Below are 20,106 nucleotides of genomic sequence, written 5' to 3'. Positions count from 1 at the left end.
TGTCCCATTAACAGAGGGCATCCACCCTCTTGCCCCATCGAGAGTTACAAGAGATAAAGAACAGTATCTCCCAACCGACTTCAACAGATGAAAACAGAATACATGTTTTTGTTACATTTTTCAACACAAGATAACAAAGCATCTTGTGGTGATGAGTTTCTCTATTTCACGAAATGAGGACAGAGTGAGGGGCTGACATTCCTCAGCCTGCTTCAAGAACATGGAAGCACAGAGAGCACAGGGAACCCCACTGAATCAGCACCAAGCACTGATGTGAAAATGAAAGATGTAAGGTGGAATTGGATTTGTCTTGTGCCATGGCGTGGTGACATCTGCTACTAAATAGATGTTCTTGCTGGCTTCCTTCCAGGTTAGAATGGTACAAAGGGCTGGCAGCAGGTCCTGGTCCTAGATGAGTTCCTGACTGTCAGGGTATCAGTAATATTGATCAGTTTTAGTCCAGCAGTACCTAAAGGCCTTGGATCTGATCTGCATTGTTTACATGCAGCAAAAAGGCAGCTTAGCTCACCCGAGCTGGCCATCAGAACACTTAGTGAAAAAGAGCAGGCAGATTTCAGTGGGTGCTATAGATAGCCCCTACATTTCTATAGCTGTTTCTGTATATGCTGGATGCCTGATTTGGTGCTAGACTGTGCAGGTTTTACGAACACCTGTTGGACAGTAACCAGAGAAATGAGGAGTACCTGTTGCTTTCTCAGCAACTTATGATGCACTTTGAAGCATCCTCTGCCCTGTGACAAAGTACAGGGCTTTGTCTGTTGTATCTGCCAGATTAATTTTTGCTTCTGGTATGCCTTGAAGGTGTTAGTTCAGTCAAAACTGAGACTTTTCTTGCCAGCACTAGACCTGCAGAAAGGCAACAGAAGTGTGTATCTGCATGCTAGCCAACACAAAGCTTCCCTGTGGAGGAGTATGCCCAAATCGCTGTTTTTGCTCTTTGCCTTTTCTGAGATGTTTCAAGTCTGAACCATTGCCTGACAGCAAAGAAAACACAGTCTCTTCCTCTGCTAGTTGCAGGGTGTTTTGAAGTAGGTTGCCAATTTCCCTAATAGTGACAAAAACCTAACCTTTTTTTTCCCTTTTTTTCGTCAATAGACGAGAATATGTCTCAACAACCACACACACATGACAGCTTACAAATACTTTTTTGTAAGGATGGAAGTGATTTAGAAGCTTAAGCTGCAATAGCTATCTAAAGGTGTTTTTCTCACAAGCACCTGAAGTGTCATTGATACCCTGCTTTTCATATGCAAGTGTGTGAGTCCTAAAAAATGCTTTAAATTAATGTTTCTCGTAAGCCACCTGCAAAAGCTGTGACATATTGTAGGAAAAAAAAGCAACAACTGTGTTTGTACAGTTTGTACAGTAGGTACACACAAAGGACTTGTACCTTTTCAGATTGAGTTTTAGATCAGAGTTGAAGAACTGCCAAGAGAGTTCTGCAGGCAGAAAAATCTTGTGGGAACAGGGTGGAAATGGCTCAAGTTGTTGAAACAAGCCAAAACAAGATTATTTATTCCTAGATAATGACATCAAATCAAGTTTGACGTACATGCAATTGTGCCTGTGGAGGGAGATAATGTAATGTAGCTAATATAGAATAGGAACACAAGACGTCATGAGCAAAATTAATCCCTAATATAGCTTCAGTGGAATTGGTAGATATTAACCTGCAATGAATATGACTCAACTTATCATATAGAAATGATATACGACTGCAACCTTTTCAATATGCATGAAAAATAATTTTTTCATATGTTAGGAATCACTTTCAATAATGCTGTTATTAAATGCCATATTTCCTAGTGAATTAGCTAGTGTGTTGTAAAAGCATTTATCTAAGAATTTTTTTTTCAAAAATGCAGGTAAATGCACATCTGCTTATTACTACATTTGAAGTAATGCTCTATATATAGGCTCTATAGCATATATATAATAATATATGATATTAATATATTATTAATAATATTATTATTATAGTAATTATATTCATATATAATGCTCTATATAAATGCTCTATAGCATTTTGAAGTAATACTATAGAGCATATAAGTTCTGAATTAATTTGAGAGAGGATGATTATTCTGCTGACATCCCCATAACAAAACCAGCGTCAAAATAGAGCTGTAGTGTCCCTAAAATTAAGTCTTATGCTCTGACCACAATATATTGTCTAGGTTTAACAGTGATTTCTGAAGAAAAGTGTATAATAATGAAATAATTGTGTAAAACTATTCAATCTAAACCAACAAACAACTTCAGAGAGGTAAAGATTATGAGGTGCATTTAGACCACCAGAAGATGTCACACTGGTGTTATTGTCAGAGAAAACCGAAGGAAGGAAACATGTTAAGATCAAAAACCAAGAGAGGAGGTTGTGCCAGATCCCTCATGTGGGAAAGGTGCTTGGGGAGCAAATCGTCTTCGTCTGTCCAGCTAATGTCTGTTCTAGTCAGCACATTGATCCAAAAAGAAGACAAGAGAGTGGTGGCTGAAACTTGCTAAGATAACTGGCTTACTCTTCTGTTTATGTTTATGTACCTTTTTTAGTCCACTTCCTCTTACAGACAGCTTGAAGAATGTATTGAAGTGAAACTGGGATAAAATTTGGATACTGTGAGGAACTGCCCAAAGCCCTGGAGAGCAATGATGACCTAGGTCACACTTCCCATTTGTCTGTACCAAGCACTGATCATGATCTTGCTTAGAGCCACCATGAGCTGTCAGGCCCACAGTATGACTGCTAGTCAGACTAGCAGCAACACTGAGAAAATATGAAAAATTCGTAAGTACTCAGAATCTGAAGGGAGGATAGTGAAAATTGGTTATTCCACTTTTTTTTCAGCCCCCTCTAAACACATAAAGAGGGCAAGCTTCTGTTAAGGAAATAATAATGACTGAGAAGTGTGAAAGAAATGCAGTCTAATACTGCTTTGGGCATCATTAGCCTTCCTCCATACTAGGCATTCCTCCTCTTCAGCCTTGCTACGACCAAGGTGGCTGCAGCAGCTGCAGAGTGTCACGAGTTGGACAGCCAAGGAAGGCAAAGAGGGCTTCCAGCAACCACAGGGGCAACTTGCCCTGGAAGGCATTTTTCCCACATGGTTCCTGGCACAGGTGCTGTGGGCTCTGGCGCCTGTCCTCTGCCATCCATCCTTTCACTGCTGGGGGCACCTTGGCTCCTGCCCTCATTGCCACATAGCCCTGCTCAGTCAGGAACAGGCATTTCCCACTGCAATGACCACAAAATATCACCCAGCCTAGAAAAATCCCCAGGGGAAAGACATTTTCATGTCTACCCCCCACAGCACATATTTTCTGGACAGGTCAAAGTAGAAATCATCAACACTATCAGTTCTTGGCCTCTGAAAAGAGACAAGTGATTTTCACAGACAGAGAAGTAAGCTGCTTTTTTGTAAATATTTATTTTTACTAGAGGGATATAGTCAGTAAGGTCAGTGGTTCAGCACAGCGGTAAGAGTGGATAGTTCATTTTTTCTGTGGGCTCACTGAGTGGTCTGTGGCTCACCAGAGACCCCAGGACAGTGTAGAAATGTAGTTTTCCATATGTTGGTTTTCAAGTAAAGGATAAGACCCTTGAGTATGCTTAGGATGCACTGAGGCAGGGTTGGTAAATTTGTCTTAATTTACTCCTTTGAAAAACAATTTGATCTATATGCCCATAAAAGTTTTCCTGATTGTGTATGTTTGTGTGCATGCCTGACATACATGAAAGATGCAATAAAGAACTGAAGATACTGAAAAGAAATCCCATAAAACATTTTTACATGAAACAGCTGTTTTTCAGGTCTCTTTAACTTTATGCTAATTTCTGACAAGAAGCTTCAAATTTTTCAGCATAACAATCTTGTTCTTCCAGCTATTACGTAAAACTTCTCTTTTAAGCCCAGGCATCAGTGTTGCTCTCTTTTCTCCTCTTTCCACACACATCTACATCAGACAGATTATACTCTTTCAGCAAGACAGAGAGGGTCACTGCCTTTCAAACCTATGCTATGTAACATATTCTCCATGACTCTCGTTTTGAATAAAACTTTGTTCTTCATCTACCTGTAGACCAGCAAAAGGACAATTTGGCTGCAAAAATACATGCTCTGGGATCAAACAGGGTGGAGTAGAGAGGCTTATGGAATGGGTACAGCTCCACATCTGAGTTTCTATTCACCTTCATCTTCCATCATTCGGGGTTTTCTGGGTTTAGCAGTAATCCAAGCAGCTCTGTTTGACAGATTTAGAATGTTTCATACGCTAATTGGAATCTCACTGCTTTAATGTCTTCATTCAGTTTCTCTGATCACGAACCTGAAAGGGAAGTCTTATGCTATACATAGCTTTATATGAAAGAAAGGCATTTTATGTGATTATGGTAATACTTCTTAAAAACCATCAGACAGAGTATAATTTAGAATTCATTTATTCATAACAGCAGAAGTTAATATTCTTGCCTACAAAAGATTTTCTGACACTAGTATTTTCTTCTGAATTTCTGCTATTTTTGCAGAGATAGTTTGGATTGCTTCACTGTTACCATAGCCTCAAATTCTTTTTATTTTGTGGTCCTTTTTAGTCTTTTCAAAATACTGTTTTTCTTTAAGTAAATAATACTGATTCCATTAAGATGGTATCAGAGCTGTGTTCTAACTTTACTGTGGATTTATGTAAGTATTTGAACAGAACATTCAATTCTGTTCTCTGTTTTGCAGCTAAACATTTTAATGATGCAGAATAAATCACTTGTCTCCAGCTGAAGGTTTAGGATTTAAACAGCTTTGCATATCCTTTCATAATTTGAAATTTCTGTTAATGGTGCATGCTTACTTTGGGAATAGGGGATTAACATGTGTGCATGTCTGTTTATATATGTAATTTCTATTATTTCAGTAGGATAGAGATTTTCTGTTAGCCTTTTTTTTTTTTTTCTGATGATGATCGTCCTCTGTTTCTTCAGCATCTTTCTTATCTAAGATGCTTCAAACCTCCCTAAATGTCATTTTGAACTGAGCTCATAAAAGGCTGGCAACAGCTTCAAATACTCAACTAGTTACTTGGGACCAAATTGTGTACTCCCTTGGCCTGACTTTGTTGAAAGCTGTGCAGTTGAAAGCAGAAAAAATTTGGCATGTAGCCCTGAGAGAATTGAAGAGTGACAACCAGAGGAGCAGTGATTCAGATTAGTCTTTGTATTAAATTCACTGAAGCAATACATCTGGAATGTATTAAAACAATTTTGTTGTGTGATCTGTCAGTTCTGTGCTATTATTCTAGAGTCTTTAAAATCCTTTCCTCTAGGTTAAATGTCATTGCAAAGGGACAGATGACAGGAGATGCTTTTCTGTTCCACCGTTGTTGGGGGAATCTGACGCATTTCACATTAGGCCCAATACCTTTTCATTATTTTACTGTGGAGTTGAAAATATAGGAAAAATTGCCTGTAATAAAATGTGCAGGTGACAATAGAAACAGAGATTTGCTAGAGAAGTACGAGTATAGAGAAGACAGGAAACTTCAGAAGCAGGTCTTGGTATTTGCCTTCTATTAATAAGGCATGTTGGCTGGTAAGTGTCCATGACAAGGGATCCAGGGATGCCTCTGTGCGTGTCTGTGTGTGTGTGTGTGTGTGTGTGTGTGTGCATGCACACAAAGATAGAAGTAACACATTTCTCTTTTTTGTTAAACTTTGGTGACCTCTGGTGAGCTTCTTGCACACTCACTTTACCCTAGAGTTCTTTGGCTGGAAGGGGCTTTCATCCTTTGGGTCAGAGAGAGGTTGGATGAGACCACCTGTTCAGGCCATTCTGATCTACAGGTGTGTGCCCCAAATTTCCTATCAATCCCTGCCAAGCCTGGAAACTTGGCTGGTTTGAGCTGGTTTTCTTTGTGGCCTTGTTGAGTTTATGGATGGGGAGCACATCCTGGAGAGCTTTAAAGGAAATGACCTTTTGTTTTAATCATTGTCACATGCAGACTGTGAGGAACAGAAACAAATAAGCATCACAGAACCAATTTGAACTGGTTGTGAGTTACAAAGTCAAATAATAATAATAAAAAAAATCTTGACATTTATGGGCACTTGGCTATTCACTGCACATGACTTCTTTCTGTGTCCTTCAGCTTCACTTGGCCACCTAAATCTAGGTGTATGTTTTTCAATCTAAACTCACGGTGGGAAAAGTTCAGCTCAAAACCCACACTCTGCCACAGAAAAGAGACACATTTCCAGAATATAACAAAAGATCCCCACCAACATGAACACTTGCTCTGCACATCATCATTCCTGTGATGACATCGAGACCTCATTTCTTCCCCTGCTTTCTTTACACAGACAGGAAGACTGGCATTCCTGCTGGGAGAGCCACAGAAGAGCCCATCTGAAACACTGGAGGAGGAAACAATTCATTTGGCTGATCAGCACTTGTCTAAAAGACAGAAACAGCAGAAACTGCTACCAACCCTTCATCTGAGGTTTGCATTGGCATCCTCAGACTCTGCCCCTGGCTCACCAGCAGCAAGTGGTGCTGCAGGAGAACTGTGCTGCATGGCTGTGGCAGGGCCCTTGCCACCTCAGTGGAACAGGATTCCAGATCCTGTTCCCCAGCAGTGGCAGAAGGTGGTACCAGGTGTTCTTTGCCATTTCACCATTGTCTGGAGCATTTTCCCACAGAAATCTCTTATGGCTGGCAGCTGTCCAGTGCTCTTCACACAGCTTTCCTAGAGCCAAAGAAGTTTCTCTGGGTGGCAGAGGAACTGCTGACCAGTTATGGTCAGCGCAGTGGGAATACAAATGGCCAGCAGAAGCAGGGGAGCAGTGAGCATGCAGCAGGATCTGCAAGTTTTCCTCCTTGAAACGGGCAGATCTGGACCAAGTTTGTCCTGCTGCTGTGGAGTTCCTGCAACCAAGAGCAAGACTGGCAGGTACTTCCCTGACAATTAGTGGTGAGAATAAAATATTTCTGAAGTAAGGCATATTTATACATGTTGCTAAGCACAGCTTAAGGAAAATAAATAAATCAACCAAAGGCAGCCCATGAATTTAATCTTACATGGGCATTGTTTTTACAAAATGAAAGGCTTTTTTAAAATTGTGCTCTATCACATTGCCTCAACAAACATGGTACTACTTGCTAGGCTGAAGGCTGAGCCTTATTAGTGACCCAGTTTCCATTTACTTCACATTTCTTAGCTTATGAGTGAAAGCATGTTTCATAGGTTTTTTTTTACAAATGATGAGTATAGTGTCTGTCCTCCCTCCCTTCCCATCCCACCCCACCCTAGGTTTTGAAGTTACTGATTTCATGGTGACCTGCAAAAGGTATGAAATAACATCTAGCCAGGACACAAGCATGCTGGCAGCAGGTCAGCTCCTTGGCTAAGAAGGAAAAAAGACTGGCTGCATTTACGGGGATAAATACATTTAAAGGCATAAATGCTATTCCCCTTTCAAGTACGTCCCAGTTTGTATGACATTTTCAGTATATGATGTTTATGTTAGATGAAAACGGTGCAGTATTTGGGTGTTTTTTCCACAAATATTTGTTAACGTGTAGTAATCAGCAGGTTCCTGCTGAGGCTTGGGGGCCAAGCAGTGGGACATGCTGGCTTTGTGGGCCTGGCAGCATACTACCACCAAATAAGGCAGTTTTCAAGCAGAAGATATAGGTACCACCAGTCTCACAGCTGTCTGAGACTCCAGTTTTGCTGTGATATCCGATGTCTTCATTCCTTTCAGCTACATTTGAAATACACTGGGACCTTTTCATTTTGGGGGAAAGAAAGACAGAGACTGTCCTCAACCCAAGCAAACCTTGAGTGTATTTCTTTGTCCAGGCCTTGGCTTCCTTGTAATTAAATGACTCATAAAATTGCTCACATACAGTTCTGCAAACAAACACAGGAATGTGTCATATTATTAAATCTTGTTGGGTTTTGGTGTTGGGTTAGGTTTTTTTGGTTTTTTGTTGTTGTTTTTTTCTTTTATATAGCTGGCATGGAAAAAGCTGTGGGAGTTTTGGGAACAAACTGTGAGCTTTGTACTTGTGCTCGTATAGCAGGAGCTCTGGTTTGCATTAACTTGGGTACAATGTGACACTGGAGGGTGAATTTCTGAGACATGATTCAGTCTGTGCTTTTTCCTGTAATCGGACTTGTGTAGTACTCCAGCACCAACAAGAACGACTACTTGTTCTGCTTATTCCTTATAAGTAGAAACCACAAAAAGATGAGGAATGCCATGCTTACTCCCTATGGCAGCTACAGAGTGGACAGACAAAAAGAAAGTCATGGCTGACTGAGGAGTTTAAAAATAGTACCTCATTGCTGCATGCCCCTGGGGAAACAGTAATACCAGTGAATATACAATTTTTAAATAGCCAAAGATATGCGTGTATCTATGACAGAGTCAACAACACATTTACAGAAGAAAAAGAAAAAAAGGGATGATTTTGTGCTCTAATGCATTAGAAGTCTGCAAAAAATGAGGTGGCTCCTGAGTGCAAGGCGTGTGTAGAGGTCCTGTAATACCAACGTAACCTCACAATAAATATCTGTACATTTTGCATTTGCTGTCTTAAAGAGGTTATATTGTCTAAATAAAACAGACACGCTGAGAGAAGGTTGGGAACCCTTCTCATGGTGGTGGCTGAACTTTACTGTGCATTGCTCCTCCTCATGGCCCCTTGACTGTCAGAGGCAGCACGAGGGCTTTGGGAGAGGCCTGCCTGCTGGTGCTCCTGCCCCACTTAAGCATGCGTTTGCAGAATAGTCAGAAGAATGAGGCCTGTGGAAGCTGCTAGAACAGAAATGTAGCTGTATGCACAAAAAAGGCCCAGTTTAGGGGCATTTACTGGTGACAGAGGAAATCTTGCTGAAACAAAATGACATTGATAATCTAGGTTTTTATACCCAACTATGGGTATAAAGATGTGTCATTACTGGGAAAAATTAAGGAAACATTGACTCTGAATATGTATCTTTTGGGAAAAGAAGTATCAAATCTAACCGAACAGTCAATTTACATCAGCTCCAAAGTACAGAGGGAAAAATGCCCCAAAGGGCTGCTCTTTGACAAGTGAGCTTGTACCTCTCATGCATTTCTTGATGTGTCTGTGCTCCCCACAGCCATTTCCTTCCATGCAGTTTTGTTATCTTCTAGAACTATCACTGAAAACCAACATTATTAATTCTTGCCAGCTGGTCTCAGATTACTGGAGGTGGAACCTGATACATAGAGAAATTGTTTGGTAACACTGCTGAAATCTGCACATAAATTAGAACAAGATATGAAGATACAGCTACAATGGTTGTGCAGTAACAAGTGAGGAACAAGTCAATATTGAACTCAAGTATGAAATAATGACAGGAATTAAGTGTGTAATTTTTTTAAAGGAAAGTCTTCAAGCTGTTTAAGAGACAGCTATTAAAGTTCTCTGCTACCTGTTCTGCTGCTCAGTCATGCAATTATAGTCTTGGCACTCTTGCTGTTGCTGAAACTGGCACAATTTCTCTTTATTAAAGCAGGCAGTAGGAAGAACAGATGTTGATGTCAATGCATTCACTGGCAGGTGGCAATGTAACAGGACAGTGTCATTGAACTGCTCTTTGCAAATTTTTTTCTATTTTTTTCCATCATTGCAGAAATATCTTGCATTTCTAGCACGGCAGAGGCACAGGGAGCCTGGCACTCGGCTGACTGAACCTCTGACACGTGGAATGTGCTAGGTGGGCAGTGTAGCTGCAGGTGCATGGCAGCGGCGTTCCCCCCAAGCACTCTGACACAGTTAAACAAGACCTGACAGTTTCTCAATGTGACATTTTAAGGCATTTGCAAGGGTGGACAGATGAGGGGAGTTAGTTACAGATCTCTGCACGATTACAGTGGACTGGCCATCCAGGGACTGTTTACATTTGAAGTAATGAATTTTAATGGACAGTAATGTAATGCTTTCACCAGCTGAAATTCTCTCGTTTCCTCTCTTCTCTGGTTATCAAGAAATGTGCACACCTCCACTGCCTCAGGGAAGCAGTTGTTATACTCTGTGCAGAGTTAATTATATGGCAAGGAACCCAGTGGGTCTTTATCGCATATGTGACGAAAAAGAAAAAAAAAAAAAAACAACCTATTTGGAGATAGATGCACAGCTCTAGCTTGGCTTCAGGGAACTCCGAGTGATTGGAGGAATGTTCTCAGGATTTGCCTTATGGCTCTCTGTTTTTTTAACAGGAACCTATTTTTTTTCTTCTTCTTCTGCATGCCTTGCAGTCTTTCTGTCCTCAGCAAACTTAGGGCTGGTAATTACAACTGCTTGTTTAATGTTTCCCTATATTATTCGATCCATATGCCACCCTCACTCCCTCCCAGGCACGCGTGGGGTGTAGTCTCTATCTTTCTGCGTGCACTCTCTCACTGCTGAGACCACTTAAAAGACAAGAGTCTCAGAAGCCTTTGTTAATCATCCACAGCTGACTGTTCACCACATAAATAAATGATGATTCGTCCTCACATGCAACATTGCTTCACAGCAAGGAGCAAAGAGAGCGTGTCCTCTGTAACACGCAGGCACAACTCCAGCCGGGGCAGAGTGGGGAGGGCCAGAAATGGCCAGACAAGTGCTTCACTCCAACCGTGTTCAGGCATTGCCACCTCCTGGCAGGGCTGGGGCGAGGACACGCTGCTGCCGTGGTGCTCAACCTAGCTGTGCAGCCAGGCCCCTCACAGATGGTTCTTTGGCAAACTGGCAGTGATGACTGTGATGGTTTGAGGGGTGAAAATTACGGGTATTTCTCACTCTCTGATTAAAAGTCCCCTTTTTGCACAGTGTAGAAGCAAGGACAGGTTGGACAAGCCCTTTTAAGATGTTTGGGTGTGTCTTTATGGGAGAACACACATGCTTCCCATACTTCAAAAATCTCAATGATTTTGTAAATTTGAGCACTAACCAAAGGTGTAAATACAGAATTTTCTTCCAGTGAAAAGCCCTCTTAGCATTTTATCATCTTCTCTATGATCTTAGCATGTTATCCTTCTCCACCAGCCTCCATAACTACATGCAGCAGTTTTCTACCCCGTAATTCTGGCATGACAATCACTTGTGGGCTCTCATGCCCACACCAAGTGGCATTTCTGAGACAAGTCAATCTAAAAATAGAAAATCAGATCCAGACAGCCAAAAGACAAAAATTTCCTTCATATCAGTTGATGGTGCAGCCCCACAGATGGGAAGGTGCAGATTTGCTATGCAGGTGAACAACCACAGCAGAACAGAGTGGGTCAGTCACTGACTGATCCCCCCAAAGGCAGGTACCTGCTTGAAGAGTTGTCTGCCTTTACGCCTTTCTTCTTTATTATTCACATTCACATTCACATTCACATTCACACCCATCTAGCCTGAGCTTTTCTGAGAACCCAAGCATGCAAGAAAAGCTAAATGAAAGACTAAGATGTTGCTGCTTTTATTTTAGAGTACCTAGAACAGCTGTCTGCATCTGAGGGAGGCTCCATGTCATATAATGTGAATGAAGCAAGTTAAATCCTGCATAGCTGGCATCTGTAAGGCAAAAATTCTTGTCTAGCTAATATACTGAACTGACTCCTGGCATCTCTAGTCAGCACAGTATTGTTGTGAATCACTTTGAAAAGACCTAGGTGTAATAACAATGTGCATATTTTGGGAATTTTCTGTCATTCCTGAATTGCTCCAAAAGCAGCCCAGGCTTTAGTGGGTTTATCTGTCCTGTTGGGTAACTTTCACTGTCAATAGGAAAACCTCAGTCTTCCAAAACAGTCACAGTAACTCAGTACATATACACACTGCAAAGCATCAGGATTTTTTACAAAGCATGTAATTATGAGAGGATTCTTGTTAAGACAGCGTATTTTGTAAAAGTATCTTTAATTAAAATGTTAAAACCAAATCCATTTATTTCACAATACTTTATATTTGCATTGTAAACTTTTATAATGTAATAGTGAAGTTAAAAATAATCAAGTAACTCCAGAAAGTGATGTTGACTTTCACTCAGAGGAGAGGAAAAGAAACAATCCTCCAGGTTTGTTGTATCAGACATCACTTTTGAAGAGAGTGAGAGATACAGAGGAATCTCTCATTCTGGGAAATTCAGTACTGTCACTCGCTGCTTCATAGAGATTTGTGCAATTTCTTTATAACTAATATCCCCATAAGTGTACTAATTGTTATCTCTACCAACATGTAGAGATAACATATTCTCTGCAACAAAACTGAAGTGACAAAACACCTATGTATAGCTATGGCTAACTTCCACACAAGCTGGTCTTGTAGAAAAATGTTTCTTGAAAACAAAACAAAAATTAAATCATCTTCAAGGTGAGTCACGTTCGGTCACATATGAAACATGGTCTGTTAAACTCAGTATCTTCCAGTAGCCTCTGATGCCTTGCACTGGACAGTCAAGACTAAATTTCCAGAAGGCATCAGATATTATTTAACAAATAGATCGTAAACTTAGTAAAAAGGAAAAACAAACCCAGTAGCTTGCACATTTGTTTATAGTCTTGTCTTTTATGAAAATTATATCACCCTTTCTCAGTTTAATTGCTTCACACAATTTCATTACTAGAGAAAAAAAAAATACCACTGCATCTCTAAGAATACTATGTTCACACAAAAACTAAACACGTATACTCTAACCAGCCATATGCAATAAATATATCTAACTTTAAATCTTATTCTTTCTATTTTTCTAAAATCTCTATATCTAGAAGACAAAATCTATGTAGATTCCTGGATTCCTGAGATATATGCAAATGACAATGAAATAGCTGCTTGTGAGCAATAAGTGATAGAAATGTTGCTATTGATAATACTTGAAATGAGATTGAGCAAGAAAAGCATAAGGGTAAAAGCAGAATCAGAATTTGATTACATTATTTGTTATTACTCTGTTATCCAATTTAATGGAGATGCACACTGCATTACAGAAGAATGATGAGACAAATGCCTTTTCCTGAGATGCCCACAGGGATTTGTCCCACAGGACAAATACTAAGATTTTGGAGCTGACAGAAGTAATCTTGTTGTCTGCCCATTATAAAATATTTGAACTAGAGGTGAAATTTAACTTTAGAGGTCATAAGGTGTGGTGAAATTCTCACAGATGCTTTTTAAAGAAAGGTTTGAAGAAAAGATAGAAATGATTGCTGCTCAAAATACAGTGCACAGAGCTATGGTATAACCAAATAGATACATAGAAAAGATATGTCTGGAGAAGGATGGAAAAGCACAGAGAAAAGTAAGTGCTGCTCCATCACAGGTGTATTTTCAGGAATACAGTGTTGGAGTTTATGGTAAAATTTAGATTCATCTTAGGTGTTGGTATGTTTTCTTCCAAGATGAAATCCAGCCTCAGTATTCCCAGATTTCACTGGGAAAAAAATAACTCCCTGAGAAACTGCTGGGCTCCACACATGAGATGAGGAACAAAAGAAGACTGTCACATTTAAAGGATGTGATGACATTAGAAAGTCAGAACTCCCTATTCCCCTCTGCTTATTTGACTACTAAGAAGAATATGATTTGATTTAAAAGGGCTTGATGATAAAATCAAACATACCATCAGTCAAAGTGTCTGACACCCTTGCACAGTGAATTTGCTTCATAGTGAGGAATGTTTATGCTATTCTTCCTTAAGGAAAGGGAAGGCCGGAACAATTCCATACATTTAAAGGCTAAAAATATTGATGGGAAGAATCTAAATTCAAGTCTGCATTCCAATATAGGAGATGAAGAGGGCTCAAAATCATTAAATAGGTTTTACACAACTGCAAAATGTAATGCAAATAAAGCTGTAAATAAAATGAAATAGAATGTAGCAAAAGTACAAGCATCTTATCTAACATCCTTGCTGTGGACTTTGAGACTGCTACACTTCCAATACTCTTTTGGGGCTGTATTTTGTTCAGAGGGTAAGAAAAGGCAGCCTTACAGACACAAGGCTCTGAGCTTTGCAGATTGAAAATGGCAGTACCAAAAATCGAGGTTGCTTGGTTTTGGAAAGTGAGCTGCTTCTCAGAGGGTGCTGGCTGGAGACAAGGAAGCTGCTGTTCTCCATGCTGTTAGTGGGAAATGTCATAATAGTAGTTACGTAATCTCATCTCAACGGCAACAAACCCTGGTCGGTCGTCAACGCTGTGGAAAGATGACAAGAGTCACTGCACAGGAAGGACAGACCTGTCAAGCTTCATGGGCCTTACAGCCCTCGAGACTCCACCTCAGTGACAGCTCATTTAAAAGTGCTTGCAATATTTTAAGGCTACAAAAATGAGACTGCAAAATTGACACCAAGTGCCAAATACCAGTACAGAGCATCCAGTCAGTGGATTTATTACCATGCCTGTTACTTTGTGGTTGTTGAAGGTACTAGAGCAAAAAAATGGTAAATCAGCTCTATTTGATTTTCTACCTCATTCACTTTAGTAATAATCTGGAGAAAAGAATATTTGCCATGCAATATCTGCCTTATAAAGTGTAGTACCATCACACAGAGTGGTTAGAAGCACTGAGAGGCCTACCCACACACTATATGACTGTCCCGTCTTTCTTTCATATCTGCAACTGTTTCTTTATTAGGAGAACACAAACTGACAACAAGCCCTTAAAATTTTACATTACATATTGAGATAGTTACTCTGCCTGACCTGAACCTTTTTTTAAAAATTTATTTTCTTTCCAATAATAAAGATATTTTAGTACAAAAAATGAAAATCAGCATGCTTTATGGCATGTTTGTGAACATTAACAAAACCTGATCCTGTAACTGTAGAACTGTTACAGCATTCCTTGAATCAAACCAAAAGACAGGAGTTACTTTTTGGCTGCACGTTCTTTCTAGTGTACTAGGTTTATTAAAGCTAACAAAAAAGTAAGGTGCCCAAAAATGAAGTACCAGAGCTCCTTAATGTAGACCTTTTGGACAAACCTATTCTCCAGATGGTGAACTGGAAGAATAAGTGATATTACAGTCATTTTGGGTGCTTTTTTGGAGACTTCCTACAGTTAAAAGTAACTTCAGCAGAGCAGTTTAAAACAAGAAATCATAAAACAGTTTAATTAATTTTTTGCAATATACTAATCAAAAAAATCAGATAGGCTTTTTTTTTCTATATTTCATAATTCTAATTTCTAAATGGTTATGAAACAGAAAAAAATGTTTCTGATGTATCAGGTATGACTGAAAAGATGGTTTGCCTCTCACTGATAAGAAGTCAGTGTGGGATCTAATTTGAATATATACAGTTTTGAGAGAAGAGGCAAACAGCTCAAAACAATTAAATATTGAGGAATAGAACAAACATTTTGGCAATAGGACTTTGAAATTTCAGTAAAGCTAAAGCCTCGGAAATGAAAATTAAACAAAACACAATTCAAAATGAAACAAAAATATTTGCTTAATTTCAAACATTCTTTTCAAAATGCATTAGACTGACCTTTTTTGTGGACTTACTTTTTGTGATACCCTGTAATTTGTATATAACTGTTCCAGCAAACTCTGTTCTACAAAATTGTTTTTTTGTAGTACACTCTATAACGCAGATAATTTTCACCTGAAAGTGCAATTGACTCCTTAGCTTGGAGAATGGTTGTAAGCCGAACTCCAGCTGGAAAAGAGGTCTTTTGGAGTAACCCCTACTCACCCCCTTTCTGGCTAGTAACCATGTAGATTAAAATGTACTTCTGTCAAAAGAGCATCCCACCACACTCACTTGTAAGTCCAACACAATTTCATTAGACTATAGACTTCTGTTGGGCAGACTTCGGGACGTTCCATTCGTTCTCCTCTTTCAATCATCTGTGCAACTTCACCACCTTTCATTCCCTGGAACAGGGTGACCAGAAGAGTCATTCAAGTTGCAAATGATTACAGTGCACATGACAGCACAAACCAAATAGAGGCCAGGCACTGATTCTTGGGCTATCCTTTGACTCATTTGTTGCAGCAACTCCTTTTAGTTAGGAAAATATACTGGTTCAAATTTGCTCTGAATTTTTAAAGAAAAAACACGCCCAAATATAACCACTCACCTTATATGGTTTTTGTCCGTAGGAGAAAGCTTCCCACATTAAAACCCCAAAGCTCCAGACATCACTTTTGCTAGAAAATTTGTAGAAATTCATGCATTCTGGAGCATACCATTTGACTGGCCATTTTCCATGACTTTGTGCCTAAAATATGTCATAAAAGAAAGGAAAAAAAGCAGACTAGATACAGTGATAAGTAGTAAAAACACCTGAATGCACATACTTCATGTTAACTTAGATCTGCACACATTTGTACTAAGTACCACAGTATTTCTGATGCAGTTAGCATTTGAGACAATGGCTAACAGCTTCTTCTAAAGTGTTACAAAATTGTTCTAATCATCTACTTTCAAAATAATGCATTGAAATGAAATCTATGGTAAAAAAAGAGCGTAGCTAAATGACTTTGAGTCAGTTATAAGTGGCATTTAATTTAAAGTTGCTATTCAGAATCAGTTTTTCCTATTTGGCTCTCACAAAGGGCAAGAGATATGTCCAGATGGTTGCAGTGGGTGCTCTGTTTGAAAGCACAGTGACCACCTTGTGGCAAACAGCAGTTTACCTAAATGATGTCCTAACACTGCATTACGACCATTCAAGTGTCAAGCTCTACCAGAACAGTGCTAGATCTAGTGACAGGACCCTACTGCATCCCGTGGAGTGTTAAGGAAAATGGACTTTGATACTAATTCTTGAGGCCCTGAGACTGGGATTGACAAGCCTCTCTGGCCGGGCTAGTGGCAGTGATTTAAGGTGCCTTTACTGGCAGCAGTGACTACTGTTCCTAAACAGGAAGATCATCAGAGGGGAGCATGCACTTGCTTCTCCTCTGCAGTGTTTCAGGGTTTATGCCATTAGTTCCAAAGAGCTGACAAAAGGGAATAAGCAGAAGGAAGAAGTATTTTCAATTGCAAGAATGATATATCAGGAAAACAAATACAGACATGATAACAGCCTTTGTCTCCCACCTTTTACCTTATTAAATGTTGCAATTATTTTAATCACTTGATGTGTACAGAGGTCTGGGGAATTTAAAACCAAGATAAACAAATTTTGCTTAGGTTAATTTATTATTTAACAATGGTATTCTTTCAAAAACCTCCCCTAATCCTTTTCTATAAGACAGTGTATTAGTGCTAGCCTACATTTTTCTTGGACATGATGAGAACTGTCTTGCAACAAACACATTTTCCCCCTTTTGTATAAGCTAGTATCTCATTTCCACAATAACTTTCAATCTTCTAATGACAAGTTTTTCAAAAGTAAATGAAAGTAGACAAGTAAAAGGAGGAAAAAGCTTTTTCTTTCCAGCATGTCTCTTAATGTTGATCACATATTTTGAATTTTGTAATCTAACATCAGGTTATAAAATAATGAATAATACATAATATTTCCAATGTTCAACTGCATTTCAACTGAAAATATCCTTATTAAGCTATGCTACTACACAGTTTTCATGTTGTGTTCAGACCTTACCTTGTAATAGTTTTCGTCAGCACTAAGAGCTTTAGAAAGTCCAAAGTCACTAATTTTGGCATAATGTTGGGTGACTAAGAGCACATTTCTTGCAGCCAGATCCCTATGAACAAAATTATTCTCCTCCAGGTATTTCATCCCCATGGAAACCTGATGCACCAGCTCTGTTATATTCTTCTCTGTGACATGTCTGAAAATCACAATTGAATTTTAAAGAGGTCAGTAGTTCATTTTCATGACTTTTCATGGAGTTCAAATACAAATCTTTACTCTGATCTTGTCCACATTACACTGGGAACCTGATCCATCTACATTTAGCTAAGTTTCAATTAGAAAAGGCAATCTAGGCTCCTGTCCTGGGCAAGATGATGTGTGATCACATCAATAAAGGAGAAGTTGAAGGACGTGTGGAAAGTCTTTAATTTATTCAAAATACTCTATTTTGGTAGAAATATTTGTCAGTTTGGAGACATGTTCCAGTGAAGAGTAACTACAATCATTAATTATTACATTAACAACACATCAATTTTAATTGTTCTTAAAGAAAAAGAAAAAAAAATGAAAGAAAGGAACTGTATCTTATGGAATAGAATCAAAGTTTACATACCTATTTTTTTGCAAAAATTTGTTCAATGGCCCAAGTTCAGCCATTTCCATGACTAACATCCAAGCCTCAGCTTCACATATACCTATCATTCGGACAATATATGGGTTATCTAGTTGCTGCATTACATTTGCTTCTCTCAGTAATTCATCCTTTATGGCTGGATCATTACTCTCATTCTTCAGAATTTTTACAGCCACAGGCTTGGCACCCCTGCAAAAGAGAATCCAGTTCTGGGACCAGTTGCTGAAAAATCTGTGCACTGATGCACACAATCTTCATCAGATGTTTCCATCCACATAGTACAAATTGTGACAAAAGACAAAATTGACACTCAGAGGAGAAAAAAAGCCAGGCATAACAGGAACATCCCTCTATCAAATGCTCAAAAGACAGCTAAGCAAAAGAGTGAGAATGAAAAGAACCTCAGAAAATTACAGATTGTCATAAAAATGCCTACAGAAGCTTGAAAAAAGCCACACTGGACACTCTAGTAAAGATGGCATAAAGCTTTTCTGGCAAGAAAAGCTATGAAGAGCTTTCTAATCACTGAAATTTTTGGGGGTGAGACTGGAACATGCAGACTTGCCAGGCGCCAAGGCAGTGCTCTGAAATCCTAAGAATCTACGCCTACTTCTGCAACCTTCCATTCATACAGCAAACTGAAAGAGTGACTGATGAGATCAACATAGCTCAAGTGTGAAACAAGATTAAAAAACACACAAGCTGAGATCAGAGCCTTTCAAATCCCTACAGCCTATACTGGAAAAATAGAAATCCTCCCTGCCTCTGAAAACCTTGGTTAAAGAAATGTCTTCAACTTCAGGAGATGAGAGTGTATACATAATCAGTCCATGCACATAAACAGCATACTGATAACATTTTACTATGGAAATGCATGAAGAGTCAAGTATAAACAGGGTCTGTTCCTACTGACATGACATGATAAAAAATTTTACAACATGTTCTTCTCGAAAATCAACATTCCAGCTTCAGGAAACTGGTATTTATCACACTTCAGGCAAAACTCTCTTTGGTATGGGTAAACTGCCCATGGCACTCTCCACATTTTCTGACAAAGATGTTGTGCAGATGGGAAATACTGTGTAGCATCAGTACTTCTGCAAACTATGGAGGAAGGCAGTGGAATTAGCAATCTACTATCCCCATGAGGAGAGAAAATAGTCATAAACAGCACTTTCCCACTTTACAGACAAAAAACGAGTGCATAAAAGTGTACATAAAAACAGAGAAATTGATGAATATTAACTCAAATTAGTTACAATCTGTCACCCCAAACGACATGTAAAGATTACTACTGCTCAAAAAAATAAAGGCTAGAGCTTTTACATATTAGATTCTGTGAGAAGGCAACACTCACTTTTTCATCTTATAGAACCCTTTCTTTACAGTACCAAAATTGCCAGAGCCAAGTTCACCTTCCTCCAAAGTCAACAACTTCCTGTCAAGAGTGACATTTTTTGGTTTAATTTCATCTGGATCGGCATATGGACTTTCATAGACCTCGGTATCCATGGGTAAGGCCTCTCTCTGATCACCTGCAGTTCAAACAATGGAAAAATTAAACATGATTTCAGACATTTTTGCTGCCACAGCTAACATATTCTTGTTTTCTATGTTCAAGTTCATCAGTGTGTTTGGTTTGTAAGGGCATTATAAGAAACCACACGCAGTCCATTTACACGTGTTTCAGAGCACACCAAAAGACAGCGGCCTCCCCCTGGTGACATGCTGTAACTACTGATTGCAGCTGTGCAGGGTGAAACCAGGAGGTTCCTCGACAAAAGGAGGGTTAAAGGTTGGCCCTTCTCCTTAGTACTTCCCAGTAGTTACCTCACACAGTTCTTCACTCAGAATGCTGCCTTATATGTACTTCATTCGTAGGCACCCAACTTTAATTGCATTTTGCTTGGC

General features: G+C 39.3%; 1 protein-coding gene across 2 annotated transcripts in view; it reads right to left on the bottom strand.

Moving 5' to 3' along the window:
- Nucleotides 1-11,476: 11,476 nt before the first annotated feature.
- SYK (spleen associated tyrosine kinase) overlaps nucleotides 11,477-20,106 on the bottom strand; it is a 49,566-nt gene continuing 40,936 nt past the window's right edge. Inside the window, exons 9-14 of one of the 2 annotated variants that reach the window (XM_063422958.1) lie at nucleotides 19,553-19,730; nucleotides 18,175-18,384; nucleotides 17,568-17,757; nucleotides 16,095-16,235; nucleotides 15,776-15,888; nucleotides 11,477-14,201 (exon numbers count right to left, since the gene is read on the bottom strand). In XM_063422958.1, the coding sequence (XP_063279028.1) occupies nucleotides 14,129-14,201; nucleotides 15,776-15,888; nucleotides 16,095-16,235; nucleotides 17,568-17,757; nucleotides 18,175-18,384; nucleotides 19,553-19,730 (905 nt within the window). In that variant the 3' untranslated portion in view covers nucleotides 11,477-14,128. The remainder of the gene's footprint in view (nucleotides 14,202-15,775; nucleotides 15,889-16,094; nucleotides 16,236-17,567; nucleotides 17,758-18,174; nucleotides 18,385-19,552; nucleotides 19,731-20,106) is intronic. The other variant, XM_063422959.1, reaches the window with a different exon arrangement.

The sequence above is a fragment of the Prinia subflava genome, chromosome Z (genome assembly GCF_021018805.1).
Source record: "Prinia subflava isolate CZ2003 ecotype Zambia chromosome Z, Cam_Psub_1.2, whole genome shotgun sequence".
Lineage (NCBI taxonomy): Eukaryota > Metazoa > Chordata > Aves > Passeriformes > Cisticolidae > Prinia > Prinia subflava.
The sequence above is the reverse complement of the archived record's forward strand: the minus strand, read 5'-3'. Positions and strand labels throughout refer to the sequence as shown.